The 19,811-nt window shown below is 38.7% G+C and overlaps 1 protein-coding gene and 1 pseudogene across 1 annotated transcript; one reads left to right on the top strand and one right to left on the bottom strand.

Moving 5' to 3' along the window:
* Nucleotides 1-5,629: 5,629 nt before the first annotated feature.
* On the bottom strand, nucleotides 5,630-10,211 carry LOC110046802 (tachykinin-like peptides receptor 86C). The gene is made up of 4 exons (XM_089286042.1): nucleotides 10,099-10,211; nucleotides 9,270-9,540; nucleotides 6,960-7,214; nucleotides 5,630-5,974 (listed from the first exon to the last, which is right to left on the bottom strand). The coding sequence occupies exons 1-4, from the start codon at nucleotides 10,209-10,211 to the stop codon at nucleotides 5,645-5,647; spliced, it is 969 nt and encodes a 322-aa protein (XP_089142168.1). The 3' UTR covers nucleotides 5,630-5,644.
* A 5,308-nt stretch (nucleotides 10,212-15,519) lies between these two features.
* LOC149114244 (uncharacterized) lies at nucleotides 15,520-16,921 on the top strand (annotated as a pseudogene).
* Nucleotides 16,922-19,811: the final 2,890 nt, after the last annotated feature.

Genomic DNA, 19,811 nt, shown 5'->3' with positions numbered 1-19,811 from the left:
CCTGTGACGCAGTTTTTGCTCAGGTACACATCCCAAATAGCTGCTTTACATTCGTTTTTATCCTGTACAAAAAACATCAACGCAAGCTGCATCAACGCAAGCGATGTTTAGAAATATTCTGATCGGGATTACCTTAAGAAGAAGGCCTTTATGAGTGACTTACTCTCTCACTCTTCATTTTTTCTTGCATAACTTCAGAAGAATGGCTGACCTGGACAGAAGCATGGTAATATTATCTACTTGTGCGAATGTGCAAGAACCGTGGACATTAGAAATATTGCTAGGAATGTAAATTCTCCAATTGACTTTCGTATTAAGGAAATAACTAATTTTAACCTTTTTGAATGCATTGTTTAGTTGAAAACGGCTGAGGTGCCTGAGTTGTACTTCTTATACCAGATGAAAATTTAAATCCGTGAACATGTAATCTAAGAACTTTAAAAACTTTCTCCCATGTTGACATCAAGCTATGTAAACCACAAGCTAACCATGCAATTTCTATTTCACTGCTATGTAAAGTCGTTGTAAAAACCTTCAGTAGTGTTTCAAGCTGGGTGTGATATTTTAGTTATTTTAGTTTCAACATACCTCATTTCTCGATGTTTCTTTATGATCGCACAAACGAGGCAATTTCCAACAATGTCTACGATGACAAGTATGGAGTGTACCGTTGCTATGGCAATGCGAGATGATTCGATCATGATTGAATGTTGTTGGTGATGTTACTCACTCGCGAGGTCTGCTAGGTTTAATGAAGAGATGAGGAAGGGTGAATTCCTAATAACTAGATGATTATTTGTGGATACTGGACATGTGAGAGAAAACAAAACTGCTAAGCACTGATTATTGAATATCTGATGATCTATCTATTTCGTCTTGTAATGTTACCTTGAATGTAAATTAAGGGGACTGAAACTTCATACTTTCGTTACATCACACCATATGTTTACGTTAGCTCAAGTTTTTTTATGGTGATTTTCTGATCCCGTAAGTTGGTAACGAAGGACATATCACGCTGTATCTTCGATGGACTTTGCTCTCGTTACAGGGACACATGTAGATCGAGTAAACAAAATTGCAGAGAAAGAAAAACGAACGCGTTAGGAGACCAGGCCGAGCGTGTAAAACCTAACGTGTGAATCCATGTAAATGGCACCGTATCCACAATGTGATGGAACATTTTTCGTTATGTTCGGTATAAATCTCATTAAGCAGTTTCCTTCGCGCATAACTTTGAAACAAGGCACAGACCAACAAGAACCTAAGATGGCATTTGGGGCACAATTGTTTCAAATTGCATGGCGACCTTTTCTGAGGGATCGTGGATTATAAACGTTAGGTGATTGAGTAGAGTTGCCGCCATGTTAGATTATTTCAATCTTACTGTCTAGATGCTTCTTCCTCTCTAAGCCCAAAACAAGATGGCGCTTGCTTGATCAAAATGCGCTCCCTCACTCTCATAAGTTAACCGGTGTAACAGGCGGCTTAGGGAAGACACATTGTTTGTTTGTTTGTTTTTTTTTTGCTAGCTGCCAGGCTATAGCGCTCTGCCCCGCTAAACCGCCTGGTTCTGTTGGATAGCTAAAATGCGCCTGGCTAGCAAATTCCAGACAGACAAAAACAAGGTGGCTCTAGCTATTCTGTCCTAATAAATCATTCGTCCAATTCATAACCTTTTCTTGAATCAGGTGAAAAAAAAAAAAACGGTCTTCAATGAAATCGAACTTTGTCGAATCTTTACCACACAAGCTTGGATGGAATAATAGTGATGAGCTTTTCTCAGTGTTGCTATTTTTGACAGCTTGTGAGAAGCAAATGTCCCTACCTTTCTCACGTTGAACACATATTAAAAGTCATCTTTAAAATCGCATAGAAAAGGTATTTTGACAATTCAACTGGATTCCTTGTGTATATATTTATCTTGGGTTTTTTAAGACTACCGGCAGTCTTATCATTTTAAACATATAAACATGCACTGCCCACCTGGCAGCAACATGAAAAAAGAAAAAAAAAAAAAAAAAAAATGAAAACGATTAAAAGCTAGAATTTTTCTTTTAAAATAATAGACAAACTCCAGGTAGCAAATTAAGAAAAAAAAAAATGAAGATTGGGTCGATGCGTATGTACTTGGAATTTACTTAGCCCTGCTTAAACTCGTGTTTTCAATACATGAACTCTTCCTTATTTCATACATAGTAATAAACATAATGATTATTGCTAGAAATTTATGCTTTATTCAAAGATGTTCTAACATGAGATGATGCTGATCAGATAAACGACAGTTTTAAAACAATAGATAGGAGATATGACGGTGACTGTTTAATAATGTGAATTGAAAAGAAGAATTGTCATCTTAAACCTGATTGACACCTGATTTCGATCATTGTTTTCTCGTGTTGGGATATTTTAATTTAAATTGTTTATCTTTAAAAGTATGGTTTAGTTTATTGCTCACCATTCGGCGCCATTTTATACTGCGCGAATCAGGAGGATAGTTATAACAGAATGGCGTGAATATGAATTGCAGTATAAAGCTTCTGTGTAGCATTGTTGTTTACGATGCAGCCTTTTTGAAATCATTTTCTTTTCGCTAACTGAGTTTGAACTCATGTAGATTAAGAAGCTGAAATCTGCAAGAACCACTATTTCTATTTTAGATATAAATACCACCATAGAAAAACTGGAGTACTAAAAAAAAAATAGATATCCTCAGCGGCAAAACTTCCACATTTCGGTCAGCCGGTTAACCCTCCGCAACATTTTGTGAATATTTGAGCGCTATTTCTCATGCAAATCTTCACTTCTGGTTACAGAAAGCTCTGCCGCAGAAATTCCTGCTACAAACTTCTGCTTGTGTTTTTACAACTCGATAGGAACGCAACGAAAATAGTTTCCATTAATTTTAGAATACACTGGAGAAAAAGGAAAACAAATCCAATCATTTATTTGAATGATCAAAACTCAAACTCTCTTTGTCCGCTTCATCATAATGTCAACAGCTTGGGTAGTTCCGTGTTTTTATCGAGTTGTCAAAGTACAGCTTTCAGCGACCGCGTTCTTACAGGGTGTTTCGTCATTGTTACATGTTATGAGATTATTATTTGCTTGAAAATTAATTTCTAATGTTTTAGCAATTCTTTTACTTCATTGTTTTCACACCGTTAAAAAAAAAAAAAAAAATGACTTAACAATATGCAGATAATATCCACCAACTTTTAGCAATTTTTTTTTTAATATTTGAACACCTACTAATAAAATATCTGGAAACTTGGAAATAAAAATGCAAAATGACAATCTTACCTAAAACGCTTCACTGTCGGAGAATCGGAGAAGTTGAGCGGTAATGTTGCAGCCAATCCAAAAAACAGATATTACTCGTAACATCGAAAGAAAAGGATTATGAAGGACAACTGTTCACTAACCGTCGTGAAAAATCATGCAACTTGGACCACGTGATTACCACCTGGTGCTCGTTATGTTAGGCCCCGTTCACCGGAGAAATTTGAAAACGCAGCTTTATTTCTACGGTTAGGCCTACCGTCCACACTAATCCATCTCGAAAACGAAGCTTTTCCAAAACGCTTTTCAAACCGGAGAACTTTCAAAACGCCTCTATTGCGCTTTAGCTTGAAGGGAAATTATTTTGAAAACAGAGCTTTTCGAAAGCGATGATGCCACGATAATCATGTGATTTCCCTTCCCAAGTTTTCCTTAAATACAAATGTCTCAAATTTCTCAAATTTGTTTTTTGCGTTTTCAAATTTCTCAAGCGCAATGTGAGAGGAAAACATTTGATGCGTTTTCGGGGAGAAACCTCCGTTTTCAAATTTCTCCGGCGTAGTGTAAATGGGGCCTTATTTAAATAGTTATCATAAATTAAGGTAGCACTGCAAATTGAAAGTTGTCTGTATTTTCATTTGAGAGTCACATCAATTTTATTTATCATTAGAATCGTTTTGACGCTTCAATTTCTGGCTTTTAATAGCATTACAGAGAGTTACATTGCAGACGTATTGTAAAGGTAGGTTTTAGTAAACGGTTATTCAATCACCAATAACGATACTACGAGCTGTTACTGAGCTCAGCATGTGAAACTAACAACCAATCACATAGATTACCTAGCTTTATAATTCATCAAATATTTTGGCAGGAATGCGATTGGTACAAACGCGTCACGTGACTGAATATGCCCAGCCAAACATGGGGAATATCCGAGCGATATTCCCCAATTTAGATCACACGTGTTGACAAAAATAGTAAAGGAAATACAAATGAAATATTTTAGGAAATATTAAAGGGAAGGATAATAAGGATAATAAGCACAATAGCAACCATTGACTTTATAAAAAATTAGCGGATATTTGTCCTTGGACAACATCTGTTCCTCGGAACTCACAGTTTTCCTCGAACTTCAATTTCGGAGCTCGAGAGCTGTTGCCCTCCGCGGAACAGATAATGTCCACGGAAAAAAATTTCGAGCATTTTTTCGCACCAAATGGAAGCTATTGTTTATATATACAGAAGCAGGGACAATATGCAACAAGAACGACAAAAAATACAACAAACACTTGTATTTCACTCCAGATCTAGAAACAATCTATTAAAATAATTATTGTTATAAATTAAAAACAAAATTGATAGGGGTGATGGCTACCCATAATAACGTAGATGGGTTCAGGTGCTCGTGAACGAATAATAGATGCTAATTAATGCAAAAACATGAATGATCATGCAGCTCTTACATACACAACTTAAGCAGCTGTGATGATATTTAAGCCTGAAAAAATCCAGACTTGAACGAAATCAAGACCAATGGTCTCCGGGTTATTTATGTAATGTATATACCCGCAGATTGCTACAATAATCACCTAATAAGCACTCCTCCTATTCTAAATTCAGCAACCTCTTTATACAAGCTAAGAGCACCCAAAGCGACAGTGACATTCGAGGCATGAAAATTGAATAGACCGATTAGATTAATGAACTATGAATGAACTCTGAACGCTGTATTGAACGTTATCCAAGTTCTTGAGTTAAAGTTTCTGTTTTTCATTAAAGTACTGTGCTACATTGTGATATATTTGAAAAACGAATAAACGTTCCCTCTTCCAATAAGCGAGCTCCCTTAAACTACCAAATGTAAATAGCCCCTCCTGGCGCTAAATTGAAGAATTGCTATAACCTTCCTGCCGGATCTGTGAAAGGTTATTGCAATTCTTCAATTTAGCGATTAAAGATTAAAGGTAATACTCCTGTAAAGTTGCCTACCCTGTGAGAGATTCTCTTATCCTGCTGATCAGGGAAGAGGAGAATCGCTGTCTCGCAAGGCAAGTTAAAGTGCTGAGATTTATGATAACTTTTATTCTCCAATATGTATAATGCCGTCACATTTTGCTTTAAGTATAAAAAAAGTAGCATTAAAAGAAGAAGTATGTACATTTCGCCGATAAAAGTAAAATATAAAACTTTAAAGTAAAAAGCTGTTAAAATTGAGTCTTAAAGTTTTCGATCTGTTTGATCATCATCAGAGTGTTGATGATGATGATGATGATGATGATCAAACAGATCGAAAACGTTAAGACTCAATTTTAACAGCTTTTTACTTTAAAGTTTTATAAAAGAAGAAGTGTTTTTGATTTTTTGATCACTCCAAAGATGATGTCCCTGCCGTGGAGATTAAATTTTGTGGTAAAACTCGAGTTCGTGTGGATCCCGTGAAGCTGGTGCAGCTACAGCATATCATTCCCTTTAGCTTCTCTCGGAAGGTTTTGTTGACCAGAGCGTACACAAATGGGTTGACAGCGGAGCTGAACAGTATTAGCGTATGAGTAACGGCGTATGCATCTTCACTGATACTGAGAGATGTGTTACTGTCTAAGTTGTGCACAATTACTTCAGGCACCCAGCAGATTCCAAATATAGCAGTGACAGCTACCCCCATCAAAGTGACTCGCTTCCGCACTCTCAGGACGCCCTGTGTATAGAGAGAGATAAGTCCAATTAAAATAGTAACAAAGTAGTAAAAAGTAGCAAAGTGATTTTAACGTAAGATTTCTTCAAAACAAGATGTCACTATATACGCTTGCATAAACTATACACGCGTGCATAAATTTGATGTACTCTCGAATTTACTCAATAGCCATTTCTCTAACGGTGTTAATATATTCGAGCTACTTGGTGTTACCAATAATAATAATAATAATAATAATAAAATAAAAGTTAGATTAAAGCAAAAAGTTTATGCGATAGCACAAGGGAAATTAATTTGCGCCTGGTGTTGAAATCTTTATTGATATTAATTTTGGAAGTCCGGTCCTCGACTAGTCGCCTGGTAACTGAACTAACGGGAGTACGGTCTTAAGAAGTTGTACATATTTTTGGCAGAGTGAAAATGTCAGTTCCTCTTAACGAACAATAGCTGGATCGCAGACAGAGCAAGCATTTTAAGTATTCAGAGTATTTACAAAGGTGAAGATGTTTCAAAAAACAGAAAGACTGATATTTTGTATGGGCGTGTTTTCAATGGTTACTGCATGATCGAGAGTATTCCCCTAACAATAATGCTGGAACAAAACGTTTCCAGAATGTTCGGCGGCACCAGAATATAATCGAAAAAAACGTAGCTATCTGCAAGTCGTTCATTTGAACACTTCAGTAGTTATTGTCAGAGAAGCGAACGAAAAACGTTCACGTATTGATCTTGTTTCTTTAAAAGGAGCTTCGTCAGCGTTTGCGCATCTTGAAAAATTTAGTGAAAAATTTTCAAGCCTGTCGTTTATAATCCGTGTCAATCTTCTCCACCCTTAACCATCCTTGTTGCTTTACGATATATTACTCTCTCTTTCATTTTTTTGCTATCTTAGTAAAATGCTATTTTTAGGTTTCCTTCAATTAGATACATTCGTAACTGGCCAAAATAACTCAGATTACGGTGACTGATGAGCTCCTCTACTACCTACCCTCTGTCGGAAGCTGATTCGATTGTCGGGATCATGTTTGAACCACAAGGTGCAGACGACTCTGGAATACAAGGCAGCCATTAGTATCATGGCTGAAATTACAATGGCCGACCAGTACAAAAAGTAAGCTTTGGGTATCCTTTCTTCACTCCACGTACAGACATTGTCCTTTACGTTTAAGGCTAGAAGCAGTGGTATGTGGATTACCAACGCGAAGATCCAAGAAGCGGGAATGATCACCTGAAATAGGGAAGCCTAAAACGGTTAAGATAGCGACACAAATACTATTTTAAACCTGTTCCGTTAAGGCTTCTTTTAGAGATGCTTTTCAAGAAATAGTAATACGCATCACACTGGTCATGAGTTAGATCAGTAGACCTGGTTTGAAAGCTTTCTTTGTCACTTTATAGCTAACAATTATTCCCTGTAGTACTAGTCGAAGTCGCTAGTGGTTGATATTCACCGAGCCGGCGGCATTTCATCAAAAAGAATTGTAATGTATTCTTGATTTGAACCAGGCCGACATAAGACATTTTATGAATTTCATAGTTTTAATTTTGCTAACCTATAAACAATAACACTTAAGATTCTTTTCATTTTCGAAGTTGTTGTAACTTGCAAATGTGAACAAATTGTTTTATATATGCTGGTTTTCACCGATAACTTCACGCCTAAGAATAATAAAGCTACACTTGTAAATACTGCCCAGCCAAATTTTGTAATATTATTTGTGTTAACGGGGACAGCAAGAGAGAACTACTAAAGAGGTCGAGACTGCAGGCCAGGAAAATGACATGAAAACCCTCTACAGCACGCTTGAGTTGTCAGGCAGAAGACAAATACCAATAGACTAGTGCGTGGACGTTACGGCAACGTTCTCAGTAAGACATCAGACCAGCCTGACAGATGGGAAGAACACTTCAACAGTCTGCTCAACGATGACCTTGGTATTGAGGGCAGACAAGAAGATCAAGAATGGAAAGGCACCAGGTCCGGAAAATACCCCAACCGGAGTCATGAAAGAAGATTTCGGACAGACAGGTCTTGCACGGATTAGAGAGTGACTCTCTTCATCATCATCGAACATTCGCTAGAATTGCAGTCACCGTTGCATGTCAGTTTTGTTGACTTCCAAACGTTGTTTGACACGGTGGACGAAACAATGATTTGGAGAATCTTGGCAGTATGGCATTCCTCATACGACCATTAAAATTATAAGAGCCTCTATGACGACAGCAGCTGAAGAGGTATCCACAATGCTGGTTTTTCGGTATCGCTCACTGTCAACACAGGAGTGAGACAGGGCTGTATCCTGGGTGATGAACTAGGTGATAAAAACAACAACGGAAGAGCCGAGAGGCATTCAATGGATCCTCATGCAGAAGCTAAAGGAAGGGCTGGATTTCGCTGACGTCTTTAGCCTACTGTCACTCACTCGGTAGCATATACAGACCAATACTTAGAGACTGTGCGGAGTTGTCAGGACAAAAGGTCTCGAGATAATCAGTGTCACAAAAACCAAGAGCCTACGAATAAGTGCAAGCCAGGAAGCTCCCAGGGACAGATGAAGATGGCAAGTTTAGGATGAACAATGCACGTTAAGCCTTTAACAACCAGAGATCAGTATGGAGGAGGAAGAGCCTCAGCTGGAGTACTAAACTGAGACTATCCAAAAGCAATGACAAACCATTTCTCCCGTAGGGGGAAGAAACGTGGAGGCGCACTAAGAACTTGGACCACAAAATGCAGCTTTTCATCAACATCTGTCTCCGTCAGACTTTGCGCATCAGATGGCCAGAGCGAATCTATAACCAAGAACTCCTGCGAAAAATCAGGCAGGAGCCCATCACCGTTACCATCAAGAACAGAAGGTGGAAATTGATCTTACGCACCCTACACAGAGAGCAGACAGGCGTCACCCGCCAAACCTTGGATTGGAACCATCAGGAGAAAAGGAACAAAAGAAGACCAGCTCTGGCATGGACACGAATTCTGAAAGCGGAGCTAAGGACTATCAGCATGACCTAGCTGAAAGAAGGCGAAGAAGACAGATGGAGGTTTGTATTCAAGGCTGTAGTTCCAGAGGGAAGGAAATAAAAGGAATAGGTAAATAATGGGGACAGCTGCTTCATAGACTGCCAAAATGTCTTCTTCAGTTACGGTACAAAGCAAAAAAGCATTTTGCTTATAGAACCTTTTCATAAATGCCTGCCTATTCGAGTTTTAGTAGCCAATCAGAATGCGTAAAAAACACAATGCACTGGCTTGGTACATACTAATACTAATAAATAATCTTTGTTAGTGACGCACCTTCAGTTTACGCTTGGTAAGTTTGCCCACGCTGCCAGCAGGATAGACTACTGCATAATATCGTTCAGCGGCAATTGCAGCCAAAGTAACAACCGAGGAGGTTCCAGCAATCCAGGCGAGGTTTCCACCTGTTATTATTTTGCATAACACTGTTCCAGCTATCCCTTCTGGGTGGGTGGGAGTGATCATGTAGACAGTCTGTGGTGTAAGAAAGGTCGAATACAAGGCATCCGCTACGGCCAGGTTCACAAGTAGATAGTTGATGGGAGTCCTGTGGAATTAAATATGATAAATAAGCTGAAGATTAGGAAAGTTAATTCTCCAAATAAGCCTTATTCCCAGGGTAATCCCTCTTGAACTATTTTTAGATCATTTCTACATCCTGGGAGGGTCCAGAAAAACGCACTCCTATGACGCAAATTTTGCTCACGTGGACAGCCCAAGTGGCTTTACGTTAATTTGTTTCCTGCAAAAAACATCCACATATTGCATTGGAAGCGATTTCTATGCTCTAGTCGACTTTCTTATCAAGGAAACAATTAACGCTCCCAAATATGTTGCTTAATTGAAAACAATGAAAACGTCTGAGTTGTCTGGGTTGTAACTCTTAACACCCGATGAAAAATAAAATACAAGAACTTAAAATTGAAACACTTTAATAAAATTCTCTTAATTTGAAGTTCGTAAAATATTCTCCAATGCTTGCATCAGTCTGTGTTAATCACAAGCTAACCACTTTCTATTTCACTGTTACATAAAGTTGTCGTGTAAAGCCTCAGTAACGTTTCAAAGTGGCTGTGATATTTTAGTTATTTTAGCTTCAACATACCTCATGTCTCGATGTTTCTTTATGATCGCACAAACGAGGCAATTTCCAACGATGTCTACGATGACAAGTACGGAGTGTACCGTCGCTATGGCAATGCCAGATGATTCGATCATGGTTGAATGTTGTTGATGATATCACGCAGTCGCTAGTTCTGCTGGGTTTAATAACGAGATAAGGAAGGATGAATTCCTGATAACTGAGCTGATCACTAGTGTAACGTGAGAAAAACAGAAAAGTGGCAATAACTGATTGTTGGAGATAATCGATATCTGATGAATATTTCGTCACGTGATGGTACCTACGGTATAAATTAAGGGGATGAGACTTGACACCTTCATTATATCATATCATATGATTACGTAAGTTAGCAATGAAGTACATGCCATGCCGCATCTTTGATGGACTTTGCTCCCGTTACATGCAGGGACACGCGTGCTTCCCAGTAAACAAGGTTGCAGGGAAAGAAAAACGCACGCGTAAGAAGACCGGGCCGAGCGTGCAAAACCTAACGTGTTTATCCATGTAAATGGCACTGTATCCACAATGTGATGGAATATTTTCCGTTATGGTCGGTATACATCTCGTTAAGCAGTTTCCTTCGCGCATAACTTTGAAACAAGGCACAGACCATCAAGAACCTAAGATGGCATTTGGAACGCAATTGTTTTAAAATGCATGGCGACTTTTTACTGAGGGAGCGCGTATTATCGATACCAGCTAGCGATTGAGTAGATTTGCCGCCATGTTCGATTTTTTCAATCTTACTTTCTATGATACTTCTTCCTCTCTAAGCCCAAAACAAGATGGCGCTTGTTTGATCAAAATGCGCTCTCCCAATTGCTTAAATACGCCTGGCTAACAAATTCCAGACAAACAGACACAAGGTGTCTATAGCCATTCTGTCCTAGAAAATAATACGGTCAATTCATAACCTTTTCTTGAAAAAATCGGTCTTAAATAAAATCAAACTTTGTCGAATCTTTACCACACAAGCTCGGATAGAAAGATAGTGATGAGCTTTTCTCGGTGTTGCTATTTTTGACAGCTTGTTAAAGCAAATAACCTTACCTTTCTTACACTGAGGACATCTTAAAAGCCATCTTTAAAATGGGAAAGAGAAGGTATCTTGACAGTTCACCTCGATTCCTTGTGTATATACTTATCTTGGGTTTTTAAGACTACAGACAGTCTTGTCATTTTAAACATACGAACACTGCCCACCCGGCAGCAACATGGAAAAGAAAAACATGAAAAAGATTAAAAACTAGAAGTTTTTTTTTTTAAATAAACAAACTCTAGGTAGCAAATTAAAACCAGCGCTGCTTACGAAAGAATTACTGGGTCGATGTACTTGGAATTTATTTAGCCCTACTTAAACTCTTGCTTTAAATATATGAACTCTTCCTTAAGTCATACATAATAATTAACATAATAATTATTGCTAGAAATTTGTGTTTTATTCAAAGATGTTCTAAAATGAAATGATGCTGATCAGATATAAGACAGTTTTGAAACAATAGACAGATTGAATGACGCAGACAGTTGAAGAATGTGAATTGAAAACAAGAATTGTTATTTAAAACCTGATTGACACCTAACTTTGATTTTCTCGTATTGGGATATTTTAATGTAAACTGTTTATCTTTAAAAGTATGTTTTAGTTGGTCGCTCACCATTCGACGCCATTCTAAACTGCGCACATCAGGAGGATAGATATAACAAAATTGTGTGAATATGAATCGCAGTATAAAGCTGTTGTGTAGCATTATTGTTTACGATGTAGCCTTTTTTTTTAAATCATTTTCTTTTTACGAACTGAGTTTGAGCTCATGTAGATGAAGAAGTTTGAATCTACAGGAATCACTATTTCTATTTTCGATATAAAAGACCACCATGAAAAAACTGGAGTACTGAGAAAATAAAGCCTCAGCGGCAAAACTAACTCATTTCGGTAAGCCGGAATTCGACCCAACAGAATATTCGTGAATTAATATTTGCGCGCTATCGAGCACTTTTGGGTTTTATTTGCAGTCATGAATATACATTGCCCGCTGCTCGCGTTGCCGTAGCATTTCTCATTCAAACCTTCACTTCTGGTTACAGAAAAAATTACAGAAATTCCTGCAACAAACTTTGTCTTTTGTTCCTACAACCCGATAGGAACGCGAAATAAAAAATGGTTTCTATTAATTTTAGGAAACACTAAAGGAAAAAGTAAAGAAAGTTACTCATTTACTTCGGTGATCAAAATTCAAACTCCCTTTGCCCGCTTCATCATAATGTCAACAGCTTGGATCGATAGCTCTGTGTTTCTATCGAGTTGTCGAAGTTCAGCTTATAGCATTCGTGTTCTTACAGGGTGTTTTCTCATTGGTACATGCTATAAGATTATTATTTGCTTGAAAATTATTATTTAAGTCCTGTTTTAGCAATTTGTTTACTTCATTGTTTTCAAACCATGAAGGGAAGATGATTTAATACAATATGCAGATAATATCCATCAACTTTTAGCAGAAATGACCGATGATTCTTACGTTTTTATCTTTCTCCGGCGTAATGTGAACGGAAAACGTTTGATGCGTTTTCTGGGTGAAAATTCCGTTTTCAAATTTCTCCGGCGTAGTGTAGATGGGGCCTTATTTAAAAATTGAAAGTTGTCTGTATTTTCATATGAGAGTTACATCAATTTTCCTTATCATTAGAAACGTTTTAACGTTCAAATTTCTGCATTTTAATTAAATTAATATGCAGACGTATTGTAAAGGCAGATTTTGGTAAACGGTTATTCATCACGAATAACGATACTGCGAGCAGTTACTGAGCTCAGCATGTGAAATTAACAACCAGTCACATATATTACCTAGCTTTATAATCCATGAAATATTTTCGCTCGCACGCGATTGGAGTAAACGCGTCACGTGATTTAATATGTCCAGCTAAAGCTGGGAAATATCCGAGTGATGTTCTCCAATCTTTAGACCCCGCGTGTTGAGGAAAAAATATTTGGAAAGGATAACAAGGATAATAATCACAATAGTCACCATTTAAGTGTCATTGTCACTAGGGACCAGGCAGGGTCCACGGATCGGGCTGAGGTCGGCCGATTCCCTCGAAACTCTCAGCTTTTTTTCCCTATCAGATAAGATAACGACCAGTGGTATGTTTAGTAAAATAAAATAAATTTCGTAGAATTGAGACCACCCCCTAGTTTTTGGTGCTATTTTGGTCATGTGGGACGGGAAATTTGGGTAAACTTCCAGGAATGATTTTACGTTTTTCGCATTAGCCTTATTCTTTTATACGAGCTGTACATACTTCCAAGCCTGTAAACAGCTCATTTCTCCGATATCAACGAATTTGGTTAAAAATAACTTACCTTGGCGCGCTTCCAAATATCATCACTTCGTGGCTATCGTGAGTAAGAAGAATTTTAGCAATTTTTAAAGCTGGTTTTCTCTAAAGTGCAGCAGTTTATTTCCAGATCAAAACTATTTTTTTATTAGTCTGTCTTTAAGTCTTTAAAAATATGCAAACTCTCATTTGGCAAATTAAAATCCTGTCGCGTGAGCTTTCTCACGACTTTAACCTAATTTCCTAATTTGCATAATTGTTGTTTTTCCCGGAAATATTTCACATTTGACGAATTTGCGACACATTCCAGGTATTTATGACTAAGAGCAACACATTACTTTTTCAGATTAGTACAGTGGCTTTGCATAGTATACTTCACCGGAGCATTTTGTCAAACTCTTTGAAATATTGAGCGGTTCTGACTTTTGGTAGAAGTACACTTCAGGAAGGATAATTTTCCATTCCTTATCTTATCATCTGCAGACAAATGTAGTCGATTCTTTACACTGATCCAATTCAGCTGATGTTGCAGTTTGCAATATGAATGTTACTTTGACTCGCTCGTTCAGTTCTACTGATTCTGCCTGTAGTCTGGAGGGCACGGGGTCGCAGATTGTGCCCTTGTTGGCATGTAAGCTAGACATTACTACACATCTACTAAGCCTGGGAGTGAGTTCAGGGCAACAGCGAACCGGAGACGAAAACGTTAATGAGGTTGACCTGATCCTGAATAGAGCTGGATACTTTGTTGCAACCGAAAACGTGGAAATATCAATGAAAATATGCCCGAGACATAGAAAAAAATATTAACTACAGACTGGGCTGGCAGAAAGAGCGGCAAATGCTCGTATCCAAGTCATCGAGGACCGAGGAAAACTATAAAGAAACCGCGCCGCGTAAACACCACCTTGTCGGAAGAAATTTATCAATTTCACCATGCCACAGTTCCCATCGGCTCGGGTAAGTACAAACTGAGTACAGCCAGACCGCAGCCATAATCCTCAGAATTGCAGTGTGGGCTTGACTGGTAAATACAAACGAAAACTTTATTTCGAAGGTGCGTATTTTACTTTGTGCTTGTTCATATGGTCAGTACGTAAATTTTAATTTTTATTGGAATATGCCACGGGAAGGAAGCCAGACGTAATCCCATGCCATTTTTTTTTTTTGTATTTGAATGAGAAGAGAGGGGCGTCGGGGGGGGGGGGGGCATATGGCAGTGCTTCCAGGTGGACTGAAGTGGTAATTTGTTAATCAGGCACCCTGCCTGCAAATCGACTTCAAATGGGAGAGAATGGGGAGGAGGGGAACCGGGAGGGGAACCAGAGGGGGCCTAGAGGGAATGGGAAGGTGGGTGAGGGCTGCAAGGGACGCCCACCGCCCATTATTTCACTCGCCTTCCTTTCTTTAGCTGTCATAAAAGGAAATTACAGCACTTTAATTTGGTGTTACGTGAGCGCACAAACCAGATTGACAACAACAACAACGACTTTATTTGCACTCAGCTAGGAATTAAATGAAGAAAACTAAGTTAAAATAAAAAGAGCACATAGCTGCCCGAAATAATCTTAATGGGCTAATAAGACCTGGCAGCCATCCTTAGTTAAGCTGGGTACGAGGACGATGACCATGATGACGATGGTTACGGTGACGGTAAGGGTGATTCACGTTGATGGTGATCGTGATAGTGATTGTGGTCGGTATTGTTAATCTATTTATCATTATCATTTTTAATGACAGCTGTGTGTTCCAACTGCCGCGGAGCACAGTACAAATCCCGTAAGACTCGCTGTTTCATGTCTGGAGAGCAGGTAAGCTACTACACATTGGCCATTCATAGCTTAGTAATCAGAGGATTTTTTGATGCGCCCCACAGGTGCCCTGATATTTATAACGACTGACAACATGAATAAAAGGTACCTTTGTTGGTTTTTCTGTCTTTTCTTCAATGGGTGGCCGTTTTGAATCGCTTAGGCCTGTTTAGTTATAAAGATACCGATTTATCCGAGTTTTCCGATCACGCGTCGGGAACGATTTCTGAATGGCAACTTGGTCCCAGTCCTAACTAAAATTCAACCGCGCTTAAATAATGACCAGTGCTTGAAGACACCAACGAGAACAAAAATGCGAGCGCGCCCTTTGGCATCGGCTAGGAAACACATATAGAACTTCCACAGTTACATGTATTGGAGATCTTGTGGAATTGTTAATAATCTTGTTCATAATTTGCTAATCCATTTTATTACGCTTCAGGATCCTTACTCAGACACCTTGGTGATTGGAGACGATATCGAGGAGTCTGATTCCGCCACTTTTTCTGTCATTACTGTTTGTGAGGAGAGCACAATGTCAGCTACGGTGTGTGCAGAGGTCTCAAGCACTGGTGAGGGGTCAGAAACAGTCTCTTTGCAGTCGCATTTGTCCCAAGCCTCGATATCAGAAGAAGAGATTAGTATATGGGCTGACGGGATGGAAGAACAAAACAGCAAACGGCAGAGATTAAACGAAGCTGTCCATAGCATCTCATTTGGTCGGTATAGCCCTGTAATGTCCACCCTGAACACGTCCTGGGACGACGTCTCTGACACCCAGCAGCGATATTACATCCGCAAAGCTAACGAGACTATAGCGACCTCATTGTCTGTCATCACTCCCGGCCAAGAAGAACTGGTTTGGAAGGCGTTACAAACGGAGGTACTTTTGGATCCAAACAGAGACAACCATAGAAAGCGCAAGCGTTTTGATCCCAACTCTGGTCTTGTCGACATTTTAGAGTAAGCAGGTCATTTTCAAACAAAGCGACAGATCCTTTCCCTCTTTGCAGACGACTTATCAAGTGCTGAGCTTCAAGAGATGATCCGTGGGCTCTCCAAATGGCGCATTGATTTTTTGTTGTTGTTGTTGTTGTTGTTGTTGTTGTATTTTTTATTTTGTTTTTGTTTTTGTTTTTTTGTTTTATTTGTTTTATTTTTTTTTTAAATGGCGCATTGATCAAGCTCGCCAGCATGCAACAGAAGTCGGAAAAGGCCAACCACTCCCCGAAATTCCTAGTTTCCGTACAAGAATCGAGCACGAAAAGGTGGATCATTTCATTGAATATATCTCCAGACCAGAATTTGTCCAGGACGTGGCGTTCGGGACAAAAGCTCTCAAGCTTGACTCGGGAGAGAAGATTATCATACCAGCGGTCATTAGGACCGTCATCCCTTCACGCATCATCAGACAATATTTAGACTATTTTAAAAAACAAGAGTTCGAACCAGCGAGCCAGCGTTCTCTCTACCGACTGATTGAGGTGTATTCGGCCTCTATGCAGAAATCCCTTCAGGGACTTGACAACACCACTGCAGAGGGTACAGAGGCATTTGACCAGGTATTTTTGATGTTGGAGGGCTCAACAGATCAGGGCATCAGCGTGACTGCCATGCACTCAGAAATTACTAAAGGATGGAAAAAGGTACTTGAAGAATGATTTCAAGACACACATCGGACGAGGTGAACATTGCGGTGATCACTGCACGGTCCAAGCACTAACTGACAGTAGTGCATGGGAGTTTAGGAGCGAATGTGATCACCAACACTGCTACGAATGTGAGCGCTGTGAGAGTCTGGAAGGAGTACTTAGAGAGGTGGCAGAGATGCAAGACAAAGCGGACATGACAGAAGAGGTGAGGGGTAGGCTGAGGTTCGAGTACACAGAGTGTGAGCGCAACATACAGGCTTGGAAGGCTCACTCGCTACGGTCAAGTAACCAGGACGAAGCCAACTTTCGGAAAATTCAATCACGCAAAGTTGCACTGATTTAAAGCAATACAAAAGTGTTATGTTAATGTACATGGACATGTCAATTTTAATTTACAGTATGTAAATCTTGATTTACATTCTTTGTAAATTACAATTTACATGTTAGGGTTTTGTAAAATAAAATTACAGGAAATTTACAGCTTTTAGTACAGCATGTAAATGTGTTCTGTGATCTATTACTGAACAGATGCACGACAACATAGAATCTGTCTGCTTTGTAATACATAACAAAGAAACAAAAACAAACTTTTATGACATCATCTGTACCTTTGTCCACCAATAGAGCATAAGTGTACGTAAGAAACAATCAAATTGTGCCTGCAAATAACTCGACTTATTATTTAAACATTGTTTGATAGGAGTTTGATTTATTGTGCATGAATATTACAATGTAGGAGATAGTGAACATTGAATAGTTACTGCCACAGATTTTGAGTTTAGTTCTTCTACATCCTCATTCAGTGCCTTCCAATCAGAGATGCAAATTTTTTGTCACACAGTAGCTACAGATGTAGATGTAAGATCTGTTTGATTGATGAATATTCAGGGCTCAAAACAATGGCCGGTCAACGGGCAATGTCTGGCCAGACTGGTGACTTGACCGGCCAAAAACTTCACTCGCCGGTCATGTTGACCAGTCATGTCATGTTGAGACGGTCACGTTGTTCATTCTTGAATAAACAATCAAATCCCCAACTGTAAATCTGAGAGTTTTTATCTCTTTTTTATTTTGACCTCTAACGAAAACATACACCAATGCATACATTTATCTGTTCGAATGGCTAAAGACCATTTGCTTGCTGTTTGTCATGCATTCAAGATCGATAGGAATGCCATTTGAGTGACTGGGGTTAAATCTGTTCAGAAAAATATTAAGCCAATCTTTAAACGGTCTAGCAGTGACTGGAACAAACAAACTATATTTGTGGGTTTAATTTGGCTCACATTATGTGTACTTGATTTTTTCGTAAATATCTTGACCAGTCAGAAAAGAGACATCACCGAGCTAAAATTACTTTGGCCGGTCAACATGACCGGCTACAGTCCGATTTCAAATGTCACAGTATAAATTGGAATGATAAGAAACAAAATAATAACTCCAGTGTAAAATTCGCTGATTGATATCATACATAGAATTTGCTGATTCATACTCAGCCATAACTTATCTTATTTAACGAAATGTTTTATGTTACTTGTAGGATGAAGTAAAATCGAGAGTGGTCAATACATGCATACTCCTTGGCATTGATGCGTGATCAGGAAAAAATCAGCCACTGAGAAGTCTACCTTACCTATGACTCTATAAGGGTTCCAAGGTCCATTTCTTGAAGGCCCTGGAAACTTTTCGGGCCCACAAAGCCATCTTTAATTGAGCTGTGTCTAAAAACTAAGAGCTGTGTATGCCTGAAACTTCTTGTGTGAAGGAAACCTCTGTTCATATTGAGAATAAGCGAATAAAACAGCTCTGTAAGCATAAGATTTCAGATTTTGGTATGGCTTTCTGGGTGCGAAAACTTTTTGGGACCTTCGAGAAATGGGCGCCTGGTGCATTACGGTCTAACATGGTGATCTTCAACACTTTCTGGCATAAATTCAACCACTTTAAACATTATTTTTAATGCTTTGAAGTATCACCTACACTGTACCTGTGTTAGTGAATTAGCATTAAATTTGAATATCTTAGATTGCTAGGTTGATACTTATTGTTCAATACAGCAGCTATAAGATTTCATCATTAAAAGCAAAGGCTATGTTTACATACATGTAGTACCAGAACAATAATTTATTAACTTATGATGTGTTATGGGAACTATGGTACTAGATAGGCCTTTCAATTTCAACAGGTCCCTATGAATTTTTTTTTTTACAGTACAGTTTTTTTTTTATCACAAAAAGAAAAAGTAAAATTTTGAATATTGTTTACAGTGAATGTTTTGTCAGGGGTCCAAAATGTTTGTCCTGTTTGGATTCCGTACAGTTTTGGAAAAAGAAGGAAACTGTGACTTTGTAAACATAGCCTAAAAGATGTCAGAAGCCTTGTTTTATGTTATGCAATGTAGTATTCCTTTGGCATGAATGTTTTTATGATGAATTTAAAATGTCAATCTCTATCTTGTGGTAAATGTTTTTTCTCCCTATTTTCTGTTATTTCAAAAGAACAATTCACTCTATGAAAAAAGTTGATCAATATTTCACACTTACATTGCAGTAATTTTCGTAATAAGGTAAAGGTAAAGATTGCATATGAGTCACATGTCCCAACAGACTGGAGCTTATCCCGCTTTCTGTAGCAGGAAGCGACTAGGGCTATTTCTACTCCCCCTGGATGAGATGCCAGTCCATTGCAGGGTTACCCCACCATTAAACTCGCTGGTACCCACTTATTCACCTGGGTGGAGAGGCACTGAGAGTAAAGTGTGTTGCCCAACAACACAACAGAATGTACCTGCCTAGGGCTTGAACCCGGACCGCTCGATCAGGAGTTGAGCGCACTACATGTAACAACGAGGCCATCGTGCCTCCCACGTTTTTCATAATAATTATTAAGGCTAATTTAA

This window comes from Orbicella faveolata, unplaced genomic scaffold, assembly GCF_042242905.1.
Source record: "Orbicella faveolata isolate gen_17 unplaced genomic scaffold, um_ofav_v1 contig_14, whole genome shotgun sequence".
Classification (NCBI taxonomy): domain Eukaryota; kingdom Metazoa; phylum Cnidaria; class Anthozoa; order Scleractinia; family Merulinidae; genus Orbicella; species Orbicella faveolata.
The sequence above is the reverse complement of the archived record's forward strand: the minus strand, read 5'-3'. Positions and strand labels throughout refer to the sequence as shown.

Coding starts and splice junctions, on each gene's coding strand:
- LOC110046802 (XM_089286042.1), bottom strand. CDS start 10,211: ATGATCGAATCATCTGGCATTGCCATAGCGACGGTACACTCCGTACTT. Junction 9,541..10,098: donor AAGAAACATCGAGACATGAG/GTATGTTGAAGC, acceptor TTAATTCCACAG/GACTCCCATCAACTATCTAC. Junction 7,215..9,269: donor TTACCAAGCGTAAACTGAAG/GTGCGTCACTAA, acceptor TAACCGTTTTAG/GCTTCCCTATTTCAGGTGAT.